Genomic DNA, 20,318 nt, shown 5'->3' with positions numbered 1-20,318 from the left:
AACCAGCGTTAGCGATCCGGTGCGTCGCATCGCATTGCACCGCCAAACACAGGCCTTCAGGTAACACCACGCTATTGTGCGGTGTTTCCTGTCTGGCCACCTGCCAAGCAGGAAGTGACGCTTGCTGTCACTTCCTGCTTCGGGTATGCGGGAGGGTATTGTTAAAATACGCTTATGTGGATGCGTGCCGCGACGTTGCAGTGCCAACATTTTTAAATAAACATGCTTAGCCACAGACGAACATGACTTTAGGGATGATGCAGATTTCTGCAAATCGTCAAAGCACTGCAGTGGTAGTGTAGTTTTGGACCAGCATCGGGATGCGGCTAAAACGTCACTTCCGTCACGTCGTACCGCGGAAGTATGAGTCTCCATAGCATAGACTTTCATTACTTGCCGGTGGGTTGCGGTAAAAATACCAAAAAAATACCGGTGTAAGAGGGCCCCAAATGACTAGCTTACAGTAAGGCCTCTTTTCCACGGGAAGGTGGCAAATTCACTGCCTATCAGCTGCTTCTATTCACCGGCCAGATGCTTGCTAGCACTCGGCATGGGTGGTGGGCAGTCTGCTCTCCATGGAGTTGCATCTGAACACAGCGGGTGCCATCCTCAGATGCGACACAAGATGGTTTAATCTGCCTGGTACCACCAACGTGTGTTAAACTGCGTATGGCAAGCAGACGGGAGGCTGAACTGCCTAATAAATGAGCAGTTCAGCTGTCTGTTATAGTCATGTCCGCTATCTCAACTACAGGCAAGGGGCAGATATTTTGGTGGGAAAGCCAATTAGCATGGGCATAGAATTTATAAAAACTTTGAATCAAAATTGGTAATAGAACCTGGAGCTTTAGCACTGCAAGGTCAAAATGCTTACCAATTGGCCACCATGCTGCTCTTAGCAGTTCCAATAACAGCCCATCACGGTGACCTAAATACGGTCAACTGAAATCTGATCGGTTGGTGCTGTTGTCTGCAGTTTGCAGAGCTTTGTTAAAAAAAAAAAAAAACAACCAAAAAACAAATTGAATACTGTTCACACAAAAGTTGTAAAGAAAAGTATACATCAAACTCCCATTTAGATTGAATAAGTTTAAAAAAAATAAACTGTGTGTATCAACACATTGCGCACATTGCAGAAGAGTTCTTATCCAGTGTTTGAAGTGGACATTGGATGCTGTGACAGCACCACATCCACCTGAGCTCTGTCAGCACAAGTGGGCTTGCCCAAGACCTGCGTTGAAGCTCTTAACAGCCTTGCAAAAGATCAGTCTGCCATCTGGCAGGTAATTACTTACAAGTGGTTTGCATGCTTCACTGCACTTCAGGAAAACAAACACTGTTGGCAGTTATGACAAACCAGGGGTGCAGCAATAGTCATAGCAGCCATGGCACCTGCTATGGGGCCCTGGAGCAGAAGGGGCCCAGGTGATACGTGATGTGTTTACTATTAACTTTCTTGTGTTCCTCCACCCTCTCAGTGCCCATGGACTATATGCAGTGAAGATTGCACGAAAATGTAAATTTCCAATTAGTTCATATCCATAGGGTAGGGACAGGTGGCATAGCTAAAGAGTGTCTCCATCTGATGGTCCCATGAAAGTTTTGCTATGCGGCCCCAAAAATCTCTAGTTACACCACTGTGACAAACTGTAATACTCCTGGCAGTAATATTGGTATTGTTATTGGGCTGGTGACTGCCATATTTGAAAAGTCAGCCATAAGTGCAGTCATTTTGTAGAACAAAAAAGAGGAACTATGAAACAACATTAGATTTTGAATAATTTCATGTTAAACAAGATTAATTTATCTTAAATAATCTCTTCTATAGGTAAAATTACATAGGAGAAAAAAAGACCCAGCGGTGACTGAAACAAAACAGTCACAAACTTTAGTTTTCTTTGTAGCCATATTTGAAAGTCTCTTGCAGCTGAAACTCATGAGATCATGTGTATCTTTTAAATCCTGTCTTGTCAGGCATAAGAAATTGATAAATTGCATCCAGTTTACACCAGTTCCAGATGCACAGGGATGCATTCACAGTGTTTCCAGTGTGGATACGCTGTGCCCATTGTGAAGTCCGTCATATGTCACGTCATTCTCATACCCCTCTGTTGTGCCTCCAATCCTATCTGGCACGGGTTGGGTGCTCCACCACCACGGACAAGCACTGCAGTACCAGTGGGAGCCCTGACAGCTACACATTGGATTATACTGCACTAATAAGAATCCTCCCTTCGCAGGGAGGATTGTTATTGGTTGACAGAGCAAAAGAAAGGTCAGTTAAAGGCAGAAGTTGTCAAGACAGAACGACAGATAAAGGCAGCAGGTAACAAGACAGAAGGACAGAAGAAAGCAGAAGGTGACAAGACAAGCGAATGGATAGGGAAAAGGCCTAGTGGGATCAGACATTATCTGTTCCCATAGCCCTTTACTGTTTCCATAGGCTTCTGCAGCTTCTGAGATTTTACGTTTGTGTTCAGATTCCAACGGACAAGTCACAATGGATTCTAAAGCTGACCATGCTCAGCCCTATAACATTGAGCAGGGAGCATTCTTTGCTATGTTTAGGCCATGTAAAAGAGTGGAAACTAGTCTGGCCATGATCAATGTGATGGAAAAATTTGACTGACTGACTGCTGATTATCACTGTTTCTGTAGGGGAAAGAGACCATAGTTTTCTGCAGGCTTGCACTACATCAGCATCAGTAGATAGGGAAACCAAGCATAGAAGGTTTCAGTGGCCAGTGGCATAGATTACAGGACGCAGTGCAAATTTTACACTGCACCCCACCCTCCAGCACTGTATATATCACACTCACTCACCTGGTCAAAGGGCTCCAATGGGGTCACAACCTTTGCAGCCCCTATTGCTATGCCACAGTCAGAGGTACATTCGCTATTAAAAGTTGTGCAGATATCCAGTAATGGCATTAGGATGGCTCTATCTCACCCACCATGTTAAAAACCATTGTAAAGGTACCCACGCACTTATTGGTATTTCAGTTTGGATCCTTGGTCACTCTGATCCAATCTGCCAGAAATCCATGCCCCAGCATGTCCAGTCAACTGTAATTTTCATTGATTTTTGACTGAAAATCATTTGGAACTATTGATTTGTCAGACAAAAATTTTTGTTGATTGGGGGCAGGACAGGAACAGCGGTAAATAGACAGCCCATAGCATTGAGCTGCATCGAACAATGCAACATTGTGGTTTCAATCTATTTTAAATCGATTTCCTGCGGAAATCTATTGAAAATATAGATTTTCAATCTATGTGCAATGTGTGTTTGGGATCAATCCCTCCCTCTCATCAAATTTAAATCAGAGAGGGATCCATCGTTATGCCACATTATGTGGCAATCTATCAGTGTGTGATTAGTTTAGCAGTATAATGAGCACCAGGCCATACAGGGCTAACTTTAGGTGTGATGTGATCAGTGTTTACAATCACTGGAGGCATTCATTAGGACACATAGCCTAAAGCAGATCCTTCCTGGCAGGTCCAAGCATGTTCAGAGAAAAGCAGATGTTTCTCAGTGAAATATCTGCCCCACAGTTTCTACCCAACAGCATGAAAAGCATGCTAATTTGCTCAGAATGTGGACTGTCTGTACTCCCAGGTCTTTCCCAGAAGGTGTCTCCTCTGGAATTGTCTTCTTTCAGCTTCCAGGAACACAGCTCGGGCTTGTCTTTATTACCTATCTGTGATCACTCCTGAATTTCTTCAATCTATTGTAATAACAGGCCCTTGCAATTGGGTAATGTGAACATTCTGTGCAAAAAGTGAAACTATGGCAACAAAAACTGTGAATATCTGAGCTCCAAAACCTTATCAGACAGTCACAGAAAAATGTAGCTATACAGGTTTATTCTCCAGGTCATAGCAATTTGCTGTAAGCTATTAGCAGACAGAGTTTGGGTCATGTCGGATCATTCTGAGGGTTGCTGGAACGGTATAAAATGAAGCCTCGTACTCGCATACGAGGCATGTCACCCAGCAGGCAATTAGGACTCAATCCCTCAGGCGGCATTGCAGGGACATCGCTGTACAAACTTATGTGGGGGGTTTAGGAGGGCCAATAGGAGTGGCCCTGGAGTGAGGGTGGGCGGGGTGCATGGGGTTCTGCTGTTACAATGCAGATCATGCAGTGTGCAGCTAGAATTTCACAATCTTAGTCAATAAAAGGTGCATGTTGGTCAGTTGCATCTTTGTGTGTGTTACGTCATATGCCACCACAAATGTTACTTTTGGTTGCATTATATTGTTATTGTGTTAGGGCAAGGGTACACTGGAGACAGGAGCAGCCTCAAAATAATTTTCAAGTGGTGTTTTGAATTTATTGTAAAGCACAAATCTACGAGGATATTGGTTGAAACCAAAAGTGCTTTTGGTCTCTTTTTCATTTCCCTGTATTTAAATACAATGGTAAGTTTTTCATTTCCTTATATTTAAATATAATTAGCATTTTATAATGAAGAGATTACATTTTCTGTAGGCTACGGGTAAGTACTGTTTGATGGTTACACATTTTTGGCTTAGGTAATAAATTAGGGTTAAGTATTTAGAGGGGAAGGATGATTAGATGCAAGGGTGTTAGTAGTACTAGTGTTAAAGTAAACCTAAGATGGACTATTGAGAAGATTTTGTACTTACCTGGGGCTTCCTCCAACCCCAATGAGAACCGATGCGCCCCTCGCCATCCTCCAGAGTGCCTCTGTTCTCCCTGTATTGGTCCCGGTATTCTTGCTCTGCATGCACAGAAGACCCGACTGGCACGACTGAGCCAGATTAACGGGACCTTTACCAGGAGAACAGAGGCACTCTGGAGGACGGCGAGGGACGGATCGGTGCTCATGGGGCTGGAGGAAGCCCCGGGTAAATATAACGTCTTTTAAATAGCCTATCTCACGTACACTTTAAGGGACCTTTAACTTAATTTCACTTTCAATTTTCATTCAGTTCATGTCTCAGTCATATTAGTGAATTGGCAACTGGGGTTGACCTGAGGTCAGCCTGAACTCGTGCTGAAGACAAAGGTCCATTGGTCCTTCATGATCAACTGACTTCAAATTGAAGCTGCCCTGCATTTGAACTACAGTTCCGTTTATGTTAAATTAACATCAAACCCGGACTCAAAAGTTTTTGGACAATAGCCCTTAGGCCCATTTTCCATGGGAGGCTGAGGGCTGTGGATTCACTGCCTGTCAGCTGCTCCCATGCACCAGCTTAGCGCTTGCTAGTGCTCGGCACGGGTGTTGGAAAGTTGAACCCCCCTTCCCCATAGAGTCACATTTAATTGTCTCTGTGGCTGTGCCAAGACAGGACAAATAAACCTGATGTTACAAACACTGCCATTCGGTCGTATGAAACTGCAGCCAAAAGGCGCTTGTGGATGGCAGATGGGATGCTGAAGTGCACGGCAAGCACCCATTTCAGTCATCTGTGAAAAAGGGGGTCTTAGGGTTGTCAGGGGTAAGAGTCAAGAAGAGGCTGAAATTAATGTTAGATGAAGGAAGAGAATAAAATTAGGCATTGACCAGGGGCACGGTGAGGGTGGGGAGAGAGTAGTTACCACAGATCATGCAGGGATGCAAAAGGACTGGAATTAAGAATTTGCGCTAATAGTCTGATTTCCACCAATCAGTTAAATATAGTTTGTTGGCCCTGATAATTGTGTAGTTGTGACATCCATTGATGTCTGATAGTATTTATCTGTGGGATATCTCCTTAGCACACACTCTGTACACATGAGGCAGCTGATTTCAGTGCAGTGCTGCGCTAATCGTTATGGTGCCAACACTGCATGCCTGAGTTTCAGCCGGGTACCGCACAAATTGGTAAAAAATAAAGAGTAATTCGGCCACCGAATTATTAAAGTGAATGGGAACCGCATTTAAAAAAAATGAAGCAAATACTTACCTAAGGAGAGGGAAGGCTCTGGGTCGTATAGAGCCTTCCGTCTCCTCTCTCGGTCCCCTTTATCCTGTGCTGGCTCCCCCCCCCCCCCCCGTTTCAATCCCCCTCCGAAAGGGTATTTGGAAGTCTTCGGGAGCCGTGTCCTCCCGAAGACGTGCGGCTCCATACTGCACAGGCGTGAGTGTGCTTGCGCAGGCACAGCACAGGGCCGCCCTTCTTGAACTGCAGGGAAGCAGAGACTAGTTAGAGCTCTGAGCATGCAGTTCCCATTCACTTTAAGTAGCTAAATGTGCTTCCAAATATTAGGTAGCTAGAGGTGTAGTGGGATATCCTTTATCTGTGCAGTGGAATGCCGAGACCAGGCGAGTAACCTCTCATTTACACTCCGCTCGGGACTCTGCACGGGTAAGATGGGAGGGTGGCACTTTTCCATCATCAGGTGCCTGTTTGCACGTGGCTACAGTGCCTTATGGTAAATCCAGCCCTGACGCTTATTGAGGGTGGATCTCACCTGCCTGTATAACCTTTTCAAAGCATTTGTATGTAAGCAATGTCTAAGGAGCCATGCCTGCTCCGATACACCTGAGCTTTAATGCTGTCCATAGATGTTACAATAATGTTTGGACTTTTATCTAAGCCATCGGTGTAGCCGGATATCCTTTCCATACCAAAGATCAACCAAGTCCACATGCTGACATGTTTCAGACCCTAGGGTTTAATCATAGCTCAGTACTGCACTGCGCATTTCATTGAGTTGCATGCCTTTGTACCTGACCTGCAACAGACTCTGTATCAAAGCACAAGGCACATAGAAGTAACAAGTTTACTCAAGTAAAATGAGCTTAAAGGAGGATATTTATGGTAAGTATTTGCCACATTGTATAGAATGGCTGGATTGTGTACCAGACAGCAGACAATCTGCTGTTCTTTCCCAGATGAGGTAACAGCAGCCAAGCTCGTCTGGGTAAAGAGTCTGACAAGTAGCAATATGTCTTTGTTTGTTTTATAGAGCTGCTGTGGCTGTTAATCAAGCTTTCTGCATGATTAATTCTTCAGGTTACCTACAAGGAAGTGATACTCAGCCTCTTGCTGGATGTATTGCTAGTATGCATATGCACTTACTTGGAAATAACCTTCAATCACTAATATAATTACAGTCCTGTATGTCATAGCTAATTCCAGGCTAAGCCATAGGCCTATAGTATCACAGAAAAGGCCGTAAAGTTTATACTAGATGGAAATTTGTATTCATAATATATGTGTGTAGCGAAAGCAATTACTTCATGCTTTGAACTACTGTTCGTAAGCATTTCATTTACCACTTAACTCTGACTTAATGGTTTCACTAAGGCATTGTAACTGTTTTAAAGGTTGGAGTGAGCACGAAATGTTGTTCCATATTAATTTATACCTTCCATGTTTCTGAGAAGGGAAGGAGGACCATGTTTAGACACGACCCCCAGCCATGCTGCCCATGAAGAATTCATACCACGCTTAATCCCTCACTAACGGCCAGTTGGCCTACACACATACTTTCTTCTGGCCAAGATACTTAACTGGGCATCTGCACAATTGTACAAAGTACGCTGACGTCCAGCATTCCTGTACACAGAACTGGCAGCTCTCCCTCCGTACAGCCACCACCTTGCAGATACATAAATTGCAGAAGCTGTGGAACTCTGTGAGGAGAATTTCCATATCCCTATCCACAGACAGCTTTTTACCAAACATTATACACAAGCTCTAATTTGCAGGCATGCACCTAGTCAAAAGAAAATTATAGCACACACAAATTAACAAAGTTGCATTCTGCTCTTCAGATGTGTACATAACAAAAGGTGGAACAAAACATTGCAGAAAAAAAAAGACTGAAACACAGCAAAAGACATTCCTTTTTCAGATACTGCTGAATGTAAAACACTGTTAGCAGAAACCCAGAGACTCAATTAGTAGAGCACTAGAGACAGACTTATGTCCCAGCCTCTAGCATTGACCTAACTTCTTGATTGATGTACTTTGATGGTTGGTGGTTCCCGTACTGCCCTCATCCCTTGTTCTTCTCTTCGGGGCTTGGTTAGTTTATTCATGTCCTGGTCCTTGAACTATGTTTTTGTTTTCTCACTCAATCCAGAGGGTTTTGTTAGACAAAGGATCAGAAATGAAGCTTGGACTGACGTCAGGTCCACATTCCAAACTAGTAGACTAGAGTCCTTAAGTTGGAGCTGATAAGGTAAACTAATCTACAATCAGAATAAATCATACACCTTTAGGCATACTTCCAAAGCCACTCTGAAAGGAAGCAACAAGTATAAAGAATACACAGAATCGAGGGAATGAATTCCCCAAAACATCGACTAAGATCAATTTCGATCAAAAATCTGTCAAAAGTATTGAATGTGCAAGACAGAAGGTTAGGTTGATCTGGGGTGTGGCAAGAGCAGCAGTAGATCTATGGCATTGAACAGTGCAACTCTGTGCTTCAATCGATTATCAATAGGTTCCCTGCGATTGAAAGTCCATTTACTGTGTGTGGTAAGGATCAATTTTTCTCTGAATGGATTCCTATTAGAGAGAAATTGATTGTTTTGCCACATTGGGGGGTAATCTATACGTGTATGGCCAGCTTTACTGATTAGAATTTAGAGCACATAAACTAAGGAACCTATGGGGTGATAACAGTGTTGGAACAGATGAGATGACAGTGCTGGAACAGATGAGAACCCCTTATTAGACTGGAAAGAAGTATGGGCCTGGCTTTAGTCAATCAATCACAACAAGCAATCTGGAGCGAGTTCCTGTAGAATTAGACCTGGTCAAGACTGAGTAGCCGGTGCGCAATCCCTCTGCGGGTCACCACTCCACACACAATATCAATATAGTAAATACGAAGGAGGCACTCAATTGGCTTTCAAACTTGCGTTTTATCAAATCCCAGTAATACACAACATGTTTCGGGGTATATCCCCTTCCTCAGGTGTACACCCTCCTTCATATTTAGTCAATCAATCCTTTGAAATAGAGGGACCACTTCTTAACCCAAAACACTCCAGGGGGTTCTATCACACAGTACAGTTTTTAATGCAAATATGAAAATATGTTTTTGAGCCAGGATACAAATAAAGGCAAGATCAAAGAAGGTCGTAATAACATTTTAATTTTCCCATAATTTGAAAGTGGTCATGTCAAGGTGGTGGTCAGTACAAGTCTGATGTGAGAATGCAGCATTGTATTGTATAGAAAATGTCCCTATGTTATCACTTAAGTAATCCCTCCACTTTCTGAAGGAATGGCACCAGGTGCCTTAGTCTGTGTTCACACTTAAGCTGAGAAAAGACATTTTTGTCCGTTCTCCGCTCATTGCTAAAAAGACAGTGAACAGCACCTGTTTTATACATAAGAGCCATTCACACTTGTCAGTGTGCAACGGATCCGTGAGATCCGCTGCGGTAAGCGCACCGCACTTCTATGCTGTCTCCGATAATCCTGGACAGGAGGATGTGTTCACCATATAGCCTATGCGAGTAACGCATCTGCCCCAGGCTATGGCCGGACCACAGCGGACCATTGGAGCAGACACTAAACTGTCTGCCGCCGGCGCAAGTGGGAACACAGCCTTAAGCTCCGTCTACATGGAGCGATGTTCCTTATCAATCGAGCCGCTGATGCGGCTCGATTGATTAGATCCGTCAGGTCCGATTTTGCCGCCGCCGATTCCCTGCTCGTTTCCCACCAGGGGACAATGGCAGGCAATCGAGCGGAAGATAAGCGGTGCGGCGCGGGGACGAGGGCGGATCGAATCCGACGCATGAGCGGGTACGCGCAGGGATGCGGAAGAGGCGATCCGGCGGCTAATCGAGCCGCCGGATCGCCTCATGTAGACGGGGCTTAATGGTTAGTATTCTTCCCAGATATTTGATTACTGGACTGCTGAGCTCTGCTGCCTCTCAGATCAGTCCCTGATGTTTGTAGCTTAAGGGCCCGTTTCCACTAGAAGCGTTGCAATGCGGAAACCGCTCCGCATCACAACGCAAGGAAACTGCAACCAATTCATGTCAATGGAGTAATTTCCATTGACGGGAATTTACCTACACGATCCTGCGCGATGCGACGCTGGGGAATCCAAGTCCCCGTAGCTGCCGACGGGAAGCCGCATGACGCCGCATCCGGTTGTACGGAAGACAACAGGATGTATTCGCGGTGGGATGCGAGGCGATGCGGCGATCATCTAAAGACAAAAAAAGACAAACACTTATATAGCGCTTTTCTCCTGGCGGACTCAAAGCGCCAGAGCTGCAGCCACTAGGACGCGCTCTATAGGCAGTAGCAGTATTAGGGAGACTTGCCTAAGGTCTCCTGCTGAATAGATGCTGGCTTACTGAACAGGCAGAGCCGAGATTCGAAACCTGGTCTCCTGTGTCAGAGGCAGAGACCTTAACCATTACACTATCCATCCAAAATGCCAGTGGAAGCTGGCCCTTATGCTGGGTACACACGATGCTATTTCCCGCTCGATCGATTACTTCCGACATGTTCGTTCGGGTTTCGATCGATACAACCGTCAATTTTGCATGTTAAGTATGCAAAATCGACGGCTGTATCGATCGAAACCCGATCGAACATGTCGGAAATAATCGATCAATGCCGCGGATCGAGCGGGAAATTGCATCGTGTGTACCCAGCATAAGTGAGAGCAGAGGGAAACTCTGAACTATTTACATTTCCACTCACTCAGTAGGCTAGATTGCATGAAGCTCATTGAGATCTTATCATTTTTTAAAGCATGTGTAATTCTACGGAATCAGATATAGGGCCTTGTTGGGTAAGCCTCCGGACTGTACCATGGTGTTATCTAAAATATAGCGCTCATTATCAAAAAAGAAAAAGGTATCACAAAACAAAGCAGTGAGAAAATGTGTAGAGAATGAATTCAGAAGCTGGACATAAAGTTTATGGAATAATTGTCCTGAAGTGCATCTCCAGCCACTGCTTGCTCTCAGGTTTGGACAGAAGACAAAAGATTTTAGAACATCTACGAGACAGTTACTACTCTCTGTTTATTAAAAGATACCTGAAGTGGGAAACATTTTTTTTTTCCAATCTTCTTATGCCCTTCTGTTCATGTGCTGGGACCTTTTGGAATAATGAGAATAATGTTGAATATGGTGCTCGTGGACGTGCTCCCCTCCTTCTATGAGCGTGGCTGTGCAGTGCCGGTGTACAGCATGGCCTGCACTGTAGCGGGTTGAAACTCGTGCATGGCTTTTTGCAGGCATGAATGCTACTGCCGCCTGCACAAAGTGCGGCTCAGGGGCGTAGCAATAGACCCTGAAAGAGATGCAGCTGCAAGGGGGCCCCATGGGGGTGGGGAGACATTTATTTTCCCTGTCCTGAGACCCTGACAACTAAGGGCGCAGAGAGAAAAAAACTTTCTGTTGTCTGCACAATTGTTCTAATGATTGCCTCTGTTCAGCCACTGATAAGGAATTATACAACGTTTTGCAGACAAAGATTTGTAGACAGTCCCTACAAGTGCTGTGTACTGTAGTGATGCTGGAGAAGACTGCAGAGCCAGAGCCAGTTCTGCTCTATCAGAGATGGACCAAGTGAGTGTAATTAGCTGAGGCTGGGAGTACACACACCTGTCGGTTTTCTGTACACCATGGCCTCGATTCATAAAGCATTCCCGCATGCGGGAATGCTGAAAACGGCACACTTTACCGACCACACAGCAGAATCTTTATTCATAAAGGCTTTTTCCGCATGAAAAGCCGACTTTCGCGAGCAGAGTGATAAATCACCGCCTTGCGCGGTGATTATCATAGCAAAAGTAACAAGTAGTCAATTCATAAAGATTAGAGGTAGCGGTATGCGGACGGGTATTACCGCTACCTCTGATGTGGCGAGAAGCGTGCGGAATACATTGCAGTGAATGGGACAGACCTCCCAAGCAGCTGCAGAGAGAACACCGCACGGAGGGATTCCGCCTGCTTCTCCTGTTTCCGCATGTCTCCCGACAGCCTAACGCCTGCCTACAGCGGAATATCTCCGCACGCCTGTCACAACTAGCAAAATTTTTATGAATTACCACCCTGAAGGCGGAAATACCGACAGCGGTGTTTCCCCGCTCAACGTTACCTTCCCGACAGCACTTTTATGAATCGAGGCCATGTGTGTGAGGGGTTTGGGGAAGCCTCTGGAGCAATTCAGAGGTTTCCCTCTACTGACATAAGTATTTGTCCAGTTTCACAGTGGTCAGCTGCATAGCGCACGTGTTATAATAAGTGTGAACTGTATTGGAGACTGTACATATACTTGAATGCAAAGCCTGCATGCAGTGAGTTAGAATAACACTATCAGTTACAATGCAATACTGTGAACAGGCCCATAGAATTGTATGGGCAGTGAGTTGACATGCAGAATGATTCTACGACGCAACTGAGCACTATGAACTAGCCCTTTGGGAATTAAAAATTTTTTTTTTTTTCAAATAATTCAGTTTTACTTTAAAGGAGTTATCAGGCAATAATACCTAAAATAAGGGCTACTTACCCGGAGTTTCGTCCAGCCCCAGCTCCGAGCATGTCCCTCACCACAGCTCTGCACGCAGCCGTTCGCCATCTCAGGGTTCGACCTCCTGATGAGCTCCTGATGAGTCTTTATGATGAAACATGTCGGACAGGGCTTAGGCGCAGAAGTGAGAGTTACCGATCAAGCGTGGAGCGTCTGGTAGGCGTCCTGAACTGCGGTGGGGGAAGCTAGTGTGCACATAGCACCATCCACGGCACGGTGGAAAAACGATAAATGAGGTAGCTTACCTCAATAAGGACATTCTCATAGGAAAAAAGAGAATTTTATTTTTGCACAGGCAACGCGTTTCACGGGTCTAAAGGTGGCCACTAACGGTCCAATTTCTAGCGAAAAATCGTTCGAGCGATCAGAAATTCTGATCGGACAAAAAAACGTTCACTACACCATCAACTAACCGATCATTGCTTCCTATCTATCACGACCACCAAGAAAATACAAATTTTCGTTCGACGAAAATTCATTCGGGCGACATTTTTTTCACTCGTTCATAATCGATTGTGTCCACCAATGGAGATTATTTACAACCAATCCGATCAGAATTTCTGATCGCTCTAAGGTTTTTTCGCTACAAATTGGACCATTAGTGGCCAGCTTTAGCCAGCTTTCTCTGGCCAATAAGAGTGCCGGAGTATCTAGAACCAGTATACATGGAGCGCTTCTCAATGATTTTAGCTACACCGTGACTATTACTCAACTAGTGTGTTCTTGTGGCAACTTCCATTGTAACTGTTTTGCTTTGTGTGAAATAGTCTTTAAGAAGAAATAGTGCTATACCCCAAAACAGCCAATCAAATCAGTGTCCGGCATTAGCCTAAAGTGTACCTGTCATTAGGCAGCTCTGGAGGATGCCATCTTATCCTTCTTCCAGAAAATCGACTTACTTGGCTGGCTACAGTGGTGATCCTCTGGGTGTAATCATGGTTGTAGACTAATGGTAAAGAGAGTTGACACTTGCACCTCCCCAAACCAGAACCGCCAAATCCCCAATGCCGATTTCCTAACCGACTTACACAGCTCTGGTATTTTTACTGTACAATGGCACTTCTAATTGATGGGAAAATGTAGCCACCCTGTCAAAAGGGAATAACAGAACCAAACAGGTGTATGTGTGCGTTTGTATAAAATTGTTAATCGCATTTATTCTTATGTTCGTTATTTGTTGTGTTTTTGTAACACATCCGATCTTATTCTGCCATGTTCAAGCAGCTTTCTTGCATTTATAATGGATTGAGCACAGGCACATTTTAGTAAACAGTGTGTTTCTGGGAGATCCTGCTATAAACCCACACAAAGTTCCGGCAGCAAACCCACGCAGGCACAGGCAGAACATAAAGTCCATGTAGATAGTGTATTTGGTGGGCATCCTATTCTTGACCCTGGAAATGGAAGGCAAGAGTTATCCTCTTATTCACTCTGCTGGTCTTCTACTTCATGTCAAAAGACATGAATTGCGAGTGCGTAGCTGGTGCAGTACATACATTAATACGTTTGACATGTATTTCAGATGACTCCACAAAAACTGAAATAAAACAATCTTATTTATAAGTGGCAACTGCTGAACTGTATCATACATGCATCAAAAACACATATTTATACCAACCTGAATGCATCTAAAAGTATGTGTTTTCGTAGATGCCTTTTGATTTCTTCTGGCACTTATGGTCCCGTGCATTGGCTGTAATTAAAGTATTTGACTTTGGACTGTGATCTGCGGGGATATTTTAACCATAGTAGCAAGCTTCTAGCGCTCTCCTGCATTGCATTACTTGCGGAAACCACTGTTATAACAGTGCTTGGTCCTTTCTGCTACTGCTAAAATTACCTGCAATGGAACACATTTGTCATGAAAGTTAATGTAGTCATTGTGCAGCCAGGTGACTGTCACCGTAGTCATTACATCCATACACATGACGTACCAACACAGGGACACAAACGTCATATATTTGTCTGTGTGCTGGACTGTGTTTGCCAACAGTGTAAAACTGCAAATGAATCTTTTACTAAGCATATTATAGTGTGTGTGTGTGTGTGTGTGTGTGTGTGTGTGTGTGTGTGTGTGTGTGTGTGTGTGTGTGTGTGTGTGTGTGTGTGTGTGTGTGTGTGTGTGTGTGTGTGTGTGTTTCATTACTGCTAGTGACTTTTAGCACTTATTTATCAAATAAGAATAAGTCCTACAAGCGAGATATAGAGCTCTTTAATTCCTAAACTCTTTACACACTCATATATACAGTCAGAGATCATCAAAATAATATGTGCCACAAAGGCACACATTATAAGACTGTAGACATATGGGAGGTGCCGCAGCTGCACTCTCTAATGGGCAAGTTAACCACTTCCGGACCGGTCTAGTTGAAATTTGAGTTTATGTCCGTTTATCCCTGCCAGGGTGTAGATTTCAACCTCTGTATACACGCGGCTTTCATCGTCTGTGCCGATAGGTGACACTGTAATCGTTTCGTATCTCGGTCAGGAGCATGAGCCAATCACAGTGATCACTGCTCGTATTCTGGGAAAAAAATCTCTAGTCACTCACTTCATTTTTTTACACGGTATATCTACTTCCTGTAGGACTTCAGTTCCTGCTCAGGGACATAGATATTAATCTATTGAAGTGAATGGCTGCTGCTCGCTCCCGTGTGTTAGTGGGGAGATCAGGAAATGGGAAAGCAGTTCCGATTTCTTGATATACAGTAAGTCCCCATGTCAGTGATCGCTGGCATCAATGAGATGCCTGCGGTCATTGTAACAAACAAAGTAACACATACATGCGCTATTTCTGTTAGTATGCGGCAGGAAGAAAATGTGTGGGGACATTTTTTTTTTTATAAAAATAACACATTTATCATTAAAATTAACGCCTTACCTCCCCTACTTTCCCATAGTTACCCAAATAAAACATTTGCATATTAAAAAAAAATTATAATTTAAAAAAAAAAGTTATTTTAGGGACTGAACTTTTTTAATACGTATGTCCTGAGGGTATATTACTGTTATTTTTGCAATTATGGGCTTGAAATTACTGATGGAGGCAAAACAGAAAAAATACACCTTTATTTTCAAATAAAATATTGTTTCCATACATTGTACTAGGGAAAAATGGGCAAATAAAATGTGTGAGTTTTTTCTACAGTAGAGCATTTTATTTTAAAACTATAATTGAAGAAGATTGAGAAATAATGAATTTTTTTCCATTTTTTTCCTATTATTCCCATTAAAATGCATTTAGAATAAAATAATTTTTAGCAAAATGTACAACCCAAAGAATGCCTAATTGGTGGCGAAAAAAACCAAGCTTTAGATCATTTTATTGTGATCAGTAGCTATAAAGTTATTGGCGAATGGATAGGAGGTAGGGGAAAAACACCTTTAGTAGGGAAGTGGTTAAGGGGCCAGTGACGCAGAATACAGAAGAGTTTAAGGTAAGTACAAGCAGAGCCCAGTCAGCATACAATCGTTCGCCTTTCTAATGTGTGTACAGTGAACGGCCAATGTTGCTTAGTGCTATGTACATACAATGCAATTTTCTGACCGATATAGTGAGATCGATTTTTTCCAACATGTCCCATCTGATTTCCGATTGATTTTCCAATCGATTTTTACCATTCACTTCTATGAAAAATTGATCGGAAAGTCGATCAGAAATCAGATCGAACATGTTGGAAATAACAGTAAATCTGTCAGAAAATTGCATTGTGTGTTCTTAGCATAACATGCTGGATCATTAAAGAGAACCCGAGGTGTGTTTAAAGAATGTTATCTGCATACAGAGGCTGGATCTGCCTTTACAGCCCAGCCTCTGTTGCTATCCCAAACCCCCCTAAGGTCCCCCTGCACTCTGCAATCCCTCATAAATCACAGCCACGCTGCTGACAAACAGCTTGTCAGAGCTGGCTGTGTTTATCTCTATAGTGTCAGTCTGCTGCTCTCCCAGCCTCCTGCAGAACTCCAGTCCCCGCCTGCATCCCTTCCCTCCCTGCTGATTGGAGGGAAGGGACAGGGGCAGGGACCGGAGCTATGCAGGAGGCGGGGGAGCAGCTGAGGCTGACACTACAGATGTAAACACAACCTCACAGCACGGTTGTGATTTATGAGGGATTGCAGAGTGCAGGGGGACCTTAGTGGGGTTTGGGATAGCAACAGAGGCTGGGCTGTAAAGGCAGATCCAGCCTCTGTATGCAGATAACATTCTTTAAACACACCTCGGGTTCTCTTTAACATCCCCCAATGCCCAAACATGCTCAAATGTAGTGTTACTTTTTTCTTCCCCCGTCCGCTTCATAGTGCACCAATCGCCCGGCTTCATAGTTACAGAATGCATCGCTAGCCTAAAGACTAGTGATACGGTTGTACAGCATTAGTCCCTGAATTTTTGTCCGAGGAATAGTTTCCAAATCCCAGATGAGCGACAATAATTGCATGTGTGTACTTAGCTTTATAGCCTGTCATTCTGATCTTGGCTTCACTACTAATAAGTGTGGCACTGAAGTGGAACAGGTATGCAGCTAATGAAGAATGTCTCATCCCGCATGCTTAGTTTAGGTGAGTGACTAAGTCAGGGGACATGTCTGTGCACAGGCAGTTACCCCCTGGGCATCTCAGCCGATGGCGTCACAACTTTTATTTCTATAGAAAACGAAGGTGGAACATGTAAGCAATGCTTTGTATTGCTCTGTCTCTGAGAGAAGATCACTGATTGGTTGTGAAATCTATCCTGATCAATCACTTCTTCCCCAAGTACAGTAAGGCAGGGTGCTTAGTGAGTGCCTGTGTAAAGTACTCAGAACATAAATGATTTGATCAGTTGACTATCATATAATGTCTGTGAATAATTTTCTCGCAAGTAAACTAACAAAGTTCTCAAACTAAAGTTACTATTGGCTACATACTACATACATATTATTAGCTACATACTAATACATTTTCCTGTTGATTCAAACACACAGAATTTGCTAGAAATCTATACCCAACATGCCGACTTGATTGTGATTTTGATATATTTTTGGCCCAAATCGCTCAAAATTATTGATCAGACTGCAATGGAAAATTTTGATTGATCAGGGCAGAAGCTGTGGTATATCAACAGCCCGTAGCGTTGAATTGCATTGAGCAGTCCAACCCTGTGGCTTGATAACTACTCCGCATCAAGCTTAGGCAACCACAAAAGTGGAGTAGCTTTAACATGCGGCGGTCACAAATCGGTTGAAGGACTACTGAATCGAGAGGTATATGAAGGCTGCCATTTTTATTGCCTGGCTGTTCTGCTGATCTATTTGGCTGCAGGAATGTCTGAATCACACCAGAAACAGGCATGCACCTAATCTTGTCAGATTTGATAAAATTGTCAGAAACACCTGATCTGCTGCATGCTTGTTCAGGGGCTTTGGCCAAAAGTATTCTAGGCAGAGGATCAGCAGGATAGCCAGGTAACTGATACTGTTTAAAAGTAAATAGATATGGCCAATCACTTCAGTATTCCTTTTGAGCATAACAGTGCCTAAGCAGCTTGCTCGCTTGCTTTCCAGAGTCCCTGGTTTGATGCCAGGACACTACTTGCATGGAGTTTGTATACTCTCTCTCACTCTGTGTTTATGTGAGTTTCCTTTGGGTACTGTAGTTTCCTCCCACATCCCAAAAAACATGAATAACATAACTGGCTTCTCCTAAATTGGCCCTAAACTATGTTAGGGATAATGGACCATGACTGAGCGAGAGGCATAAGGTTAGGCTGTAAGCTGCTTTGAGGGACAGTTAGTGATATGAATGACTTAATGCACTCTATAAAGTGCTGTGGAAAGTATCTGCACTATATAAATGCATAATAATAATATTATATAATACCGTATGGAAATTTGTGAAATTATAGGAAAGTCATTTGTTGATTCCTTGCTTCCTGTGAAAAGAAGTAAACCTGCTGCTTTGTGCTTGACATGAAAGGAGGAGGAATGAAAGGGGAGGTGACCTTCCTTTTCCAGCACAGTGCTGTATAGATCCTGACATTTCCAATGCTTTGTCCAATGAGCTACTGTTGCAGTGACTGTGATGTCCATTCACCCTTTCCCTTCTTCCACAGTAGACCAGCTCATGGATGCACTACAATCCCTCGACTTGCCCTGGAGTTAAAACAAATCATCCACTGCACATCCCACCCCAAGCTGCCTCAAGTGAACCCCATACGGGTGATGATGCCTCTGGGACAGTTCATCAAAGGAGCCAGCCTAGATGAACTCATACAGATGTGTATACAAACTTTTGGTGAGTTTTTATAGTCATTTTGCAAGTACCTTTCATGTTTTATACAGTACTTCTGTTTAGGCTTAACAGTGTATGAACTACTATAGAGCTTTGCAATACCTGAATTTCAGATGAATTTTTTTATAAAAGTGTCTTTGGTAAGTTCAGTTTCATTTATTATTTAAGCAGTGAGGTCGCAGTTTGGACATGTTTCACTTTCTCTTGTCTGATAAATAAATCTCAGATTACAGTAACTTGTTTTTTTTCCTCTAATAATGTTAATGTTATTAATAGTAAACCTCCATGCGCTATTGGGTGTGTGAGCTCCTATCATTGACAGTTTTATTTTGACTGTTTTTATTTTGTTTTGGTAGTATTATGCCCCTCCCTATTTCTATTGTGTATTCTCTTTCTGGACTATGCAGAGATACTCATTGTTCATTTCTAAAAATATATGTAAGCAGCAAAACTACGGAGGTAATAGGTAGGAATGGGCTGCTATCAAGAGGCCAGCGGCAGAGCCAGTGCGCTACTGACCTGGCAGCTGTTTCATATGACTGATATATCACCGACATTCATTAACAAAGTTACAGTTTTTCCCGTCTGTTTTGTTACGTACCGCATGTTTTCATAGTTGCACAACCAGTTCCTGTACAGAACAGGGACAGCATAGTAATAGACAGATTAAATCACGCATTGCTTTATTAGTGATAGCAAGAATGAAATCTGCAAAATTAAACCTTTGAAATCAATCATCCTCTCCATTCTACTTTCTCGTGTGTTCCTGTTCAGGGAAAAGCAACATTTTTTTTTCAGTGCATAAAGGCTTAGATGCAGGCAAGGCCATACTGAAGGGTGGGGAGTCACAGAAGCAGCAGTATACATTAGTGTAGGACATATAAATAAATGTCAGATACACCAAATGGGGAGGTAGAGCATGACTATGTGCTGCCTCTCACCCCATGCAGAGCTCAGTAGGAAAATGCTATGAATCTGGCATACTGTATTTTTCGGTATAAGACACTCCTGACCATAAGACACATCTAGGTTTAGAGGACAAAACCAGGGAAAAAATGTATAGTAAACCTGGTGCAGGGGCATCTTGTGGATTATGGCCTCTTTGTACCTCTTGTGTCCCCCATGTGTCCGCCTCTGTCCTCCTCTATGCCCCTTTGTGTCCTCCTCTATGCCCCTTTGTGTCCTCCGTTTGTTCCCCGTGTCCTCCTCTGCATTGGCACAGCACAGGGAGTCCCTGACATTGCGGAGGGTTGGAGATTTGTATCGGCCGGTGTTCACAAGTCAGGAACTCACTGCATTTGGACTATAAGACGCAGTGACTTTTGGGGGAGAAAAAGTCTTATAGTCCAAAAAATACAGTACTTACCTGAATCTTCGTGGCAACCTGCCTAGCACTTCCGTTCAGTCAAACTGATCCCTTTGTATAAACTCTCACTATGTGCTGTCACTTGTTAAGCCATGAGACAGGGGGCAGATGTGACATCTGGAGTGTCACAGATCACCCACTTAAAGTGGATCCGAGATGAACTTTTACTCATTGCATAATTGTGTTCCTTTCCTAT

At 43.5% G+C, this 20,318-nt stretch overlaps 1 protein-coding gene across 4 annotated transcripts in view; it reads left to right on the top strand.

The window, feature by feature from the left end:
* RASGRP1 (RAS guanyl releasing protein 1) overlaps window positions 1-20,318 on the top strand; it is a 315,245-nt gene that overhangs the window by 240,272 nt on the left and 54,655 nt on the right. For all 4 annotated transcript variants that reach the window (XM_068253917.1, XM_068253918.1, XM_068253919.1 and 1 more), the window contains one exon: window positions 18,578-18,759. In XM_068253917.1, coding sequence (XP_068110018.1) covers window positions 18,687-18,759 — 73 coding nt within the window. In that variant the 5' untranslated portion in view covers window positions 18,578-18,686. The remainder of the gene's footprint in view (window positions 1-18,577; window positions 18,760-20,318) is intronic.

This window comes from Hyperolius riggenbachi, chromosome 9 (genome assembly GCF_040937935.1).
Source record: "Hyperolius riggenbachi isolate aHypRig1 chromosome 9, aHypRig1.pri, whole genome shotgun sequence".
Classification (NCBI taxonomy): Eukaryota; Metazoa; Chordata; class Amphibia; order Anura; family Hyperoliidae; genus Hyperolius; species Hyperolius riggenbachi.
This window is presented reverse-complemented; position numbering and strand designations above follow the sequence as displayed.